Source organism: Lactuca sativa, chromosome 4 (assembly GCF_002870075.4).
Source record: "Lactuca sativa cultivar Salinas chromosome 4, Lsat_Salinas_v11, whole genome shotgun sequence".
In the NCBI taxonomy this organism is placed as follows: Eukaryota; Viridiplantae; Streptophyta; class Magnoliopsida; order Asterales; family Asteraceae; genus Lactuca; species Lactuca sativa.
The window spans coordinates 174952969-174963858 of NC_056626.2; the positions used below are offsets into that span (position 1 = coordinate 174952969).

The 10890-nt window shown below is 35.7% G+C and overlaps 1 protein-coding gene across 1 annotated transcript; it reads right to left on the bottom strand.

The window, feature by feature from the left end:
- Positions 1-2649: 2649 nt before the first annotated feature.
- LOC111877071 (uncharacterized) lies at positions 2650-6837 on the bottom strand. Its single transcript, XM_023873608.3, has 12 exons — positions 6639-6837; positions 6471-6564; positions 6053-6128; positions 5843-5939; positions 5655-5757; positions 5451-5584; positions 5181-5358; positions 4905-5059; positions 4597-4806; positions 4118-4465; positions 3906-4032; positions 2650-2955 (listed from the first exon to the last, which is right to left on the bottom strand). Exons 1-12 carry the CDS (start codon positions 6783-6785, stop codon positions 2804-2806), a joined length of 1821 nt encoding a protein of 606 aa, XP_023729376.1. The 5' UTR covers positions 6786-6837; the 3' UTR covers positions 2650-2803.
- Between the last annotated feature and the right edge of the window lie 4053 nt (positions 6838-10890).

The following is a 10890-nucleotide window of genomic DNA, read 5'->3' on the forward strand; positions in this document are numbered from 1 at the left end:
TCCATGGGGGTTTTGGATTGGGGTCTTTGTGCTTGAGGTCAAAACACCATTTATGAGTCATGGGGTGTGTTATGAGCACCAAGACATGAACTTTACGTGATGAATGTGCTTGGGAGGGCCAGATCTATGAGTTGTTGGAGCGGATCTGACCTCAGAAGTGAGATTGAGTTGGTGCATGGCATGGACTCGCCGAGTCCGAAGAACAGACTCGGCGAGTAGCATGAAGTTTGTCCTTAACCACTCAGCGAGTGGTCTTGCCGAGTTAAGGGTCGACTCAGTGAGTCGGGGAGAGTTAGAGAGGGTTGACAGGTGGACTGAGTCGAGCTGGAACTCGTCGAGTTGTTCTTGAGACTCGGCGAGTTGAGTCGTGGTGGCCCCGCGATTCATGCCAGGTGGAACTCGTCGAGTTAGGGGAGTACTCGACGTGTCAAAAGAGAATCCTAGAGAGTTGGTGAACACGTATAGACTCGCCGAGTCGCTCTAGTGCACTCGCCGAGTCCGGTCAAAGTTGACCGTTGACCGTTGACCAGTGTTGACTTGATAGGGGTAGTCAACCTTAGTGGTAAAAGTGTTAATTAGAGATGTATGATGTTATAGGAGGATTATAGCTCGGAGGATCGAGCACGAGTGATTTTCAGGATTCGCGAGTTATCGAGATATATGAGGTGAGTCTTCTCACTATACTTTACCTTGAGTAGGTAATCAGAGTTATGTGACAGAGTATGTGTATGTTATGTGTATGTTATGTGTTGTACTGCATGATGTCTATGTGATTTATGTTGTGCATGTTTATAGAGTTGGAACCGGAAGGTTCCCAGAGTTAGAACCAGTGGGTTCACAGAGTAGGGTCTACGGACCCACAAAGTTATAGCCTCGAGTGGCTAATATGTGTTATGTGTGGTATTTTGGGGAACTCACTAAGCTTTGTGCTTACAGTGTTAGTGTTGTTTGTTTCAGGTACTAGTGATGACCGTGGGAAGGCGCCGGTTTGATCTGTACACACGCATGGGATTCTTATGATATGTGATCTTGGGATTTTGTATGATGTGAATTGGAGATTTAAACTTGATGTTTTATGAAAATTAAATGAAAAATGTTTTTATATTTTGCGAAAAATTATTTTGTAATTCACGGTGTTACATAACACATTGAAACTTTTTAATTATTAAATCCTAATTATTTACTCTATCATATTTATCTAAATTATTTAATAATTAATTTATAATTTGCCTAAAGATGGGGATGTTATATGATACGTCTATCTTTAATTGTTTACTAATACAAATAAAGATTTATAACTTTGGTATTTTGAGGCTTTAAATTATTTTTGAATGCATATAACTAAAATTTTCTATAAATGGATGCATACCAATCGTGCAAGGTTTTGAAAACACAAGAACCAACAATATAGCATTCACCTACAGGCCACTTTTTAGAAATCACAAGGACTATTTATGAAATTTTCTTTATATTTTAGTTTGTCTTTGGGTATAAACTTTAGAGTAAATTGTTTGTTTGGTCCCTGTAGTTCTTTGAAAGTAACACCTTTAGTCTATAAGATTCATTTTTTGCACTCTTAGTCCTTATTTACGTATTTCATAACCTTTGGCCACTCGCCTAACCGTTGTTAAGGCTAAACCATTAAGACCTTTCATGTACCATGCAAATGTGGGTATTTTGGTCTTTTCGGTCTATTTTTATTCTTGTTTTGATCAAAGAGAGAGCTCCCATTACATGTATTCTTTTCTAATTTATTCCTTTTTGTCATTCTACGATCGGAGAAAGCAAAGACTGGTAACCTCCTTTGCACCCCGCATTGTCGTTGCCTTCTTCATGCAAGTGATTTTTTGTGGGTTGTTTATATTTCTATTTTATGGGTTTATGATGTCCCCATCATGAAGATGATCTTTCTATTTTTTGGATTTTTTTAATTTTCTTTTAGTAACTATTTGAGAATATCTTTTGTCGTAATGATAATAAAGTTCGAACAGTAGTACACATATTTAAGACGATAATTGACTCAAATCTTCCTTGTGGTTACTTTTTACGTGTTTGCTTTTCAAGGGGATACCCGTTTGTTTATTAAGGGGATACACTCAAGGATCCTCATATATTCTTCATGTTCTCCATGTTCATCTTGTTCTTGATGTTCTTCATCTACATTAAAAGACCAAAATACCCTCATGTCGTCATATATTTTTCATATTCATCTTGTTCTTGGTGTTCTTTATCTATATATGAAAAGACTAAAATACTCTCATGTGAATGAACACGTTAAGGATCCTTGTATGTTTACATGAAAAGACCAAAATACCCATTGTACAAAAAGGTCTTAACAGTTCCTTCCACCTTAACAAAAATTAAGGGGAGGGAATAACTCTTATGAACTAAAAGTGTTACTTTCAGCAGGAACCAAACAGGTAATGTACTCTAAATGTTTTGAAAAATTAGTCATTTCCATTTTTACTTTAAGTCACTTTCACATTCTTTAAAGTTCCGCATATTGGTTACGTGTTTCTCATAAAAGCATTTTAATAACAATTTGATTTAAATAATACATTAAAACAACAATAATTGCCTTTTTATTTTACACTACAGAATATATGCCAAAGGAACTATTTTTAATGTTATGAACAAACACAAGATAAATATTAAAAAAAATCCACCCATTATTATGATTAGTACATCTTCAGAAAATCCCGTACATGGAGCTCAACACAGCTCTTAGCCTCGTACACTTAAAACACCAAAATCTTTTCGATTCTTGGTCCAAGTCAACACACTTAAATTACATTTTTACCCCTCAATGTCGAAAGTGCCTCACACCAGTTAACACAAGTGAAACATCATATTTATTACAACAATCAATCGCATCGCCATCTCTTATGCTGCCACCTGGCTCAGCAATTACACCAATCCCACTTTCACATGCTTCCTCAACCGCATCTTTCCATGCTGTTCATAAAAACATTTACAACAGTATTTCAGATAATTGATTAATAATTATAATTAAACAATTTAAGTTGTTATATTTGATAAGCCAAAAAATAACTTATAGCCTTAATTAATTATAGAAAACTCATTATCCTAAATGTCATTTTATATACTTCAGTTAGCTTCTCAGTTAATTTTTACCCAACATTATTTTTTATCAGCTAGCTTTTTAAGGATTAGGCTATGTTTGGCGTACTAGCTAAAAAGCTAGCTGATAGATGAAAAGTTAGTTGTTAAATAAAAAGCTAGCCGATAGCTGAAAAGCTAGCTGATAAAAAATAACATTTGGTAAAATTAACTGAAAAGCTAGCTGAAAAATATGAAATAACATTTAAAAGAATGTGTTTTTATAATTAATTATGAAGTATATTTGAAAATTTTCTAAAAAGCTCCTAAAAAGCTAATCTAAGTAGCTTTTTAAAAAGCTACTTTTTAGCTTGCCAAACATGACAACTTAAAAAGCTCGAAAAATAAGCTAGCTGTGGCGCACTAAACACAGCTTTAGTTTGGGATGGGATGACACAGCTAGCTTATTTTTTGAACTTTTTTAAATTATCATTTTGATAAGCTAAAAAGCAGCTTATAAGCTAGCTTTTTAAAAAAGTTTCTTATTTTTTAGTTGTCATTATCCTAAATGTCTTTTTATATCATTTTATATATTTTATCAGATAATTTTTACCAAACATTATTTTTTATCAGCTAGATTTTCAGCTAATACGCCAAACATAGCCTAAACAGCTATTTGAGACGACTTATTGATCTTTTTCAATAAGTTTTCCAAATCTACCCTTATATCCTCATTTCCCGCTACATACCCCCTTATGTCCTTTTATGTCATTTTACATTCGTCATCTAGCTTTATCAGCTAGCTTTTACTTTTCAGTTAGTCTGTCAAACAAACAATGTATTACCAAATGGGAAAAAGGCATCACTAGCCAAAGCGGCTCCTTTGACTTCATCTCCGGCTTTCCTTAAAGCAATCCTTAAACTCTCCAAACGATTCGGCTGCCCACTTCCCATACCCAACATACAATTATCCTACAAAACGGGTAAAAACTAACCATGGTTAGAATATGAATATCAACATAATTCAAAATTTTAAAATAATAAATAAATAGATTACCTTCGCTATTACAATTGCATTGCTTTTGACATGTTTGACACACAACCATGCGAATTTAGCATCACTAAGCTCGGAAGCTTCCGGAACCTTCTTGGAAACAACATCGAATTTGATTTCTTCGGGTGTTAAATCATCGGAATCTTGAGCTAACCAACCACCACCCACTTGTCTAAGTGAGAGCTTTCCACTTTTATTTTTCTTTGCTTCTAGAATCCTCAAAGTCTTTGACTTTCCACGTAGGATTTCAAGACCTTTTTGGGAATAACTTGGAGCAACAACAATTTCATAGAACATTCTAGTTTCACCATCTGTTGGGCTTCTGAATTCTCTTATATCTCTAGCAAGAGCCTTTTAATATAATTTCATATGTCAATGTATTAGTGTTTTTTTTTTTGTAAATTCACATAAGTAATTATATAATATGTAACAAAAAAGAATAGTGAAGCAGATGATGACGTGGCATGGTAAAAAAATTTCACCTCATCAACTTCTTTGTTGAAGGCTACAATCCCACCAAAAGCACTCACAGGATCAGCTTTTACAGCTAACCTATATGCTTCAATAAGATCATCACGTGAAGCTACTCCACAAGGATTTGTGTGTTTTACAACAACACAAGTTGGCTTTTCAAATTCACAAACACAATTCCAAGCTGCATCCGCATCCAAATAGTTATTATATGACATTTCCTATTACAAAACAGTTAAAAAAATATTGTTATTTGTTATACGAATTGTACTAAAAAAAGTTCAACAAGAACATTAAAGAAATATGTAGTCTCGCTCACCTTTCCATGGTGTTGAATAGCTGTTGCAATTCCACCACCATTAAACTCAGATAAGCTGCTATCAGTGTAAAATGCAGCCTTTTGATGAGGGTTTTCACCATAGCGAAGTGAACTCTTGAGAGAAAGTGGGATAGTGAATGTAGGTGGAAATTTATCTAGAAGTATTAAGAAGGGTAAGTGATGAATTGGATAAAAGTATAAACTTTTTGATGAAGACACCAAAAGGGGGAGAATCTTGAATTCAATTTGAAGAATGGAATAGAAGAGATTACTTACCTTCTTCAGTTTGTTTCCATAACCACTCAGAAACTGCAGAGTCATAAGAAGCAACATGTTGGAAAGCTTTCCATGCGAGTTTTCTTCTAAATTGTTGGTCATCTTTGTTGGATTTGAGGAATTGTAGAACTAAAGGGTAATCTTGGGTGTCAACTACAACCAAGACATCTTTGTGATTCTGTTTCAAAGAAAAAGAAGTTTATAAAGAGATTGTTATTGTTGATATCATATAGTATTACTATTTTGTGTTGAGTTTATGTTTTTAATAACCTTTGCTGCAGCTCTTATCATTGTAGGGCCACCGATATCAATGTTCTCAATTCCATCATCAAATGTAACTCCATTGGTGGAAGTGACTTTTTCATAGAAGGGATATAAATTTACCACAACTAGTTCAAATGTACCTAAAAGGGGAATCAAGATTTATTATATGATAACTGATTCAATGTATGAATGTTTAACTATATAACTTACTGATATTGTGCTTGTCTAGAGCTTCCATGTGATGGTTTTGGTCTCTTCTAGCAAGAATACCTCCATGTACATTTGGATGTAAAGTTTTTACACGACCATCAAGCTGTGAAGATTGTAAAGGCGATTGATTTTAGAATTCAAATACAAATGAAAAGATGTATTTTCTGATGCTTTTGTTGGATAGTTACCATTTCAGGGAAATTGGTAAGCTCTTCAACTTTTCTTACAGAAATTCCAGCTTTCTCCAGAGCAGATGCTGTTCCTCCAGTTGACACAATTGTGTATCTGAAGATCAAGTCATAGAACTTTATCATTGTGACTTCAAAAAGGTAAGTCCAATAATATAATGGAAGAAGAACAATCTGTAATCTATATTGCAAATGTGAGTAGAAGTTCACCCCAATTCTTGAAGTCCAGTGGCAAGAAGATCCAGATCCTTCTTGTCTGACAATGAAATTAACGCCTGCTTACTTCCTGAAAAAAAAAATCCACATGCATAAAAAAAGTAAGTTTTATCTCTCTTGATGGTTCTCAATGGATTCTGATAGGCCAATTTGATGTTTGAACCTAAACAATGATGAATTACCAGATGTAGAACTCCACCCCCACCCCCCTAACAGTGAAATTGACGACTTAAATGAAATCGAAATGTAATCCGTCACTATTTTAGGGGTCGAGTAGAGGTCTTACAAAAGTTGAACAGTTCATAGAAGCTACTAAAACCTAATTCCATAAAACGCCTTCGGTGTTATGAAACATCCGTATAGCAGCATTGCATGCACATGCACTAATCAAAGTAAATTCAGGTGTCAGTACCAGATGCAGAGGCGATAGAGCCGGCCATGGTTTCAGCAGCTTCTGCAGTAGCCTTGTTTCGATAACAATTGAAACGTGATGAACAGCTTAATAGCTGAATCGAACAAAACATTTCTTCAGTTAGAAGTAGAAAACTTTAAACAAAAAATGAAAACTCAAGTGTTTAACCTGTTGGAAGCAAAAATTGCTACTTCTCTGAGAATCAGACAAAGGAGAAACAGTAAACGGAAGGAGAGAATATGTTGTCGGAGAAACACGGCTAGTTACGGCGGTTGAGGCGGTGATGGTGGTGGACGGAGCACCGAAGCTGAGCATTTTTGTGAGGGTTTTGTTTTCGATGTCCGATTGTCAGCTGCGTTCTGCATATAGGCCCATACATATCTTATAATAGACAAGGCCCATTTTCTTATCGAGCTTTTTGAACTATATACGATATATATGTGAAGAGGCCCATTTTTTAATGGACTCGAATTCGTATATGTTAACATTATCAAGCTATAGAGAGTAGAGACAATCTTTAATTAAACGTGGATTTCTAGTGAATCTTTCTGATTGAACATTTCCATTATAAACTTTATGAGCTTAATATTTTAAAGAATATATATTGTTTTTTCTTTTTGAAATTCAAAACCAAATCATTAAATTTGAACAAACAATCCAAATCATAAAACCAAACTAATTTTAGAATCTATCGAAGTTTGTAAAGAATTAGAGAATCTCAAAAAACTTGTAAACTAAGAAACCCCAACATAATAATTTCATCTCCAGTCACCTCTAGGCGGTTGTGTGCTCACTCATTCGAAAAAGGCACAGTGATTTGCATAAATGTTCCTCCCCGTCGGTGTGATTGTTTGATTTGGTCTACCTAACATCATCCCGATAACTAGTCAATTAAAGTCTCCAAGGTCTCCACTTTATGAATCAACATATGTGAACATGTAACTCTTGCATCTTTAGTATTCCTAACTTTTCCACTATGTCTCTATATGCAAGATGTAGAGTTTTTGTTAGAACACAAAAACGTTCAAGGAAAGTAAAATGGTGTGGAATAAAATGAACAAAGCGATTTGACTTTTCAATACTTGGTCGATTTAGTCAAGCTCAAATATTCATGAAGAACATTAGTAAGGAAAATATGAAGGATGACAATGCAAGGAAATGATTGTGCGTGTACAATTAATTCTAAGGCCACACTCCCTTATATATATATATATATATATATATATATATATATATATATATATATATATATATATATATATATATATATATATATATATATATATATATATATATATATAAGAGTATCAAATGAGAACATCTAAAAGGTTGAGAACATCTAAAACATATTTGTAATCATATATGAATCTGTTGTAATCGTGAATGAATAGATGAATTAAGTTGTAATAATAAACGCATATAACACAATTTATAGAGAAAAAATAAAATACAACTATATTCGTAAAAAAATAAAACATATTGGATATATATCTAGATTATACATTTATTCATAAATACTAACACAAAAAGTTACAATGTAATACATATCAATTTTTCTATAATTGTAACGTCCGGATCCTGACATGTATTTTAAAACAAATTATTTATTTTTGTAAAGGAACAGGCCCCAAACTCGTCGAGTAGGAATGGAATTTGGACGCGGGACTTGAAGTCTACTCGACGAGTCAAGAGCGTCAACTCGACGAGTAGGGCTGCTAGAGTGAAACCCTAATTTTTAAGGTTTGCACCCTATTTAAACACCTTAACCTCCCAAGGGTGGCCTCATTTCTAGCCTCCATCACTTCAAACCCTAGCCACGAAACCCTAATCCACCTTTGAGTGTTCTTGAGCCATTTTTGTGTGTTCTTGGTGATTTTGAAGCTTGAGAAGGAAGGAGAAGCTTAAGGATTCAAGAGGAAGCCAGTAGATCCAGAAGTTGAGTTGCATTTCTGACTTATTTGAGGTATAAAGTTGGTACCTTCGCTTTCTATTCCTTGGATCTCCATTTAGGGTTGTATTTTGTCATTTTTGGGCCATATTGAAGTCATTTTCGGGATTAGAGTGTATCATGAGGTTTTGACTTCAAATCTAGACACCCATGAGCTTATGAGGCTTAAAGTTGTCAGCTTTATCAAGCCTTTGCCCTTTCTCATGCCCTAGACCTCTTATATAACTTAGTTTTGGTGTTTCTAGCTTCATGGCACCATGCATGAGCGTAAAGTTAGCAACTTTACGTGGTAACCTAGTCCTAGGGGACCAGATCTATGGTTTGGAAGCACTAAACTTGATTGGAAGTCACTGAATGGATTTGGACCAAGGGGGACTCAAAGAGTTGTTCATCAAACTCATCGAGTTGGGTCGTGGTCCCCTAACATTTTCTGTTACTGGGCAAACTCGTTGAGTCTAGGAGATGAGTCAATGAGTTGGCATGGTTTTGGGTTTTAAAGATTGAAGAACTCGACGAGTTCAAGGAAGAACTCAGCGAGTTGAGAGGGAAATGTCATGACTCTGTTATGAGGAGGAACTCAACGAGTTCATGAAAGAACTCAACGATTTGGATTGAGATTTCCAGGGTTTTATGGATCATGGAACTCGGCGAGTTTATGGACCAAATCGGCGAGTTGAGTCAACCAGGATGTTGACTTTTACTAGGATGTTGACTTTGACCATTAACCAGAGTTGACCCTTAAAGGAATTATGAGTATGAAAGGGTAATTAAAGGAGATCTTTATGTGTAGGAGTTTGATAGGAGTTGATCCTAGAGTCGAGGACAGTTCAGCTACTACACGTCATTTGAGGTGAGTTACCTTCCAGTAGAAGTGGGCCGAAGGTACCAATGTCGGCCCACTAGTAAGAGTTATAGTAGAGATGATTGTCTTTGTGACAATTATCCGGTATGTCACTATCTGTTATGCGTTATGTGCCAGTACGCTATGATATTATGTGATAATGGTAGGAGGGTAGGATAGGCCCCAGTATCGGTCGAAAGGACCGAATGGGGATGCCAGCATCTTGATAAGCTAGGTAGTATATAACTTATGTTTTTATGAGTTAGGATGTTATATGGTAGAAGTAGGGGTGAAATAGTCCCCAGTACTGGTCTTCGGCAGGGCAGCACCCTGATATGCTAGGTAAGTTACCGGTTTAAAAAGACAAAAGGGGTAGGCCATCTCCCTGATATGCTAGGCAGTTACCGGTTGAAATAGACCGAAGAGGTAGTCCAGTACCCGGATATGTTAGAGAGTATGTTTATTGTATGGTATGTGGTATGATGGGGGAACTCACTAAGATTGTGCTTATAGTTTTCAGTTTTTGTTTCAGGTCCTTCTTCTTCGAAGGAAATGAGCCAGCACGGTTACAGCACATCGTACACACGATTTTCCGCACATGAGATTCTTGGGATTTGTACTATGACATTGTTTTCCTATGATATGTTTTTGAGATGGTTGACTTATGGTTTTTCATGATATGAGATAACATTGATGGCGTTTTCAGTAATCTGTTTTATGAATATTTAAATTAAAAGTGAAATTTTTGGTCTTGGAATTTGGGATGTTACAAGTTGGTATCAAAACCTTGGTTTAAGGGATTCAGACACGCCTTTCGGGGGTTTCTGGACTCAAATTGAGGGTTTGAAAGAATTTTACAAGAAAATATTTTTTCTAAAAATTTAAAATAAAGAAGTTTTGAGAAAGAACAAGGTGTGTGATGCGTGCAATGAGTCAAGCTCAAGTAAGTTTTCCCTAAGATACCCATACATGTTTGTTATGATATATGATATAATTATGAGAACTGCATGCTAGATTAGGATTAAGGATATAGGAAGGATGTCTTATATGCCTAATGTATGTGTATGAGAACTGCATGCTAGATTAGGGCTAAGGATATAGTAAGATGACTTATGTGCCTGCTACATGTGCTTATGGAATTACATGCTAGAACTGAATAGTCAGTGATATGATGGCCTGAATAGGATATGATTGGTTTGGTTACTCAATGCCCGAATGTTGCTTGGTTTGTGCTTTAGGACTTCTAGTTATCTCTAGCTAACTAGTAAATGAATATGTTAAGTTACATATTACGAGGACTAAATAATTTCAGAAGGTTAGGTCTAGCCCTATTTCGCAGCTCTTGTTTGAGTCCAACCGTTGTAGGTTAGGACCCCTCGTTCGAAGAATTATCTAGTCTTGGTAATATGTAATGGTATTCACGAGCTAGTTAGGGAGAGATGGTAAGGACTTCTTATGCAGTTGATGGCGGAGAGTAGGTCGGAGAGTTACCCTAGGGTAATCCTAGGATGAGATTAGTGCAACGAATAGTAGTGGTGAAAGGGACTTGGTGAAGTCAAGGCAATCCTTGAGGAAAGTACGGATAGATGTGGAAGGTAGTATGGGCCCATACTACTGAAAGCAGAGGATCC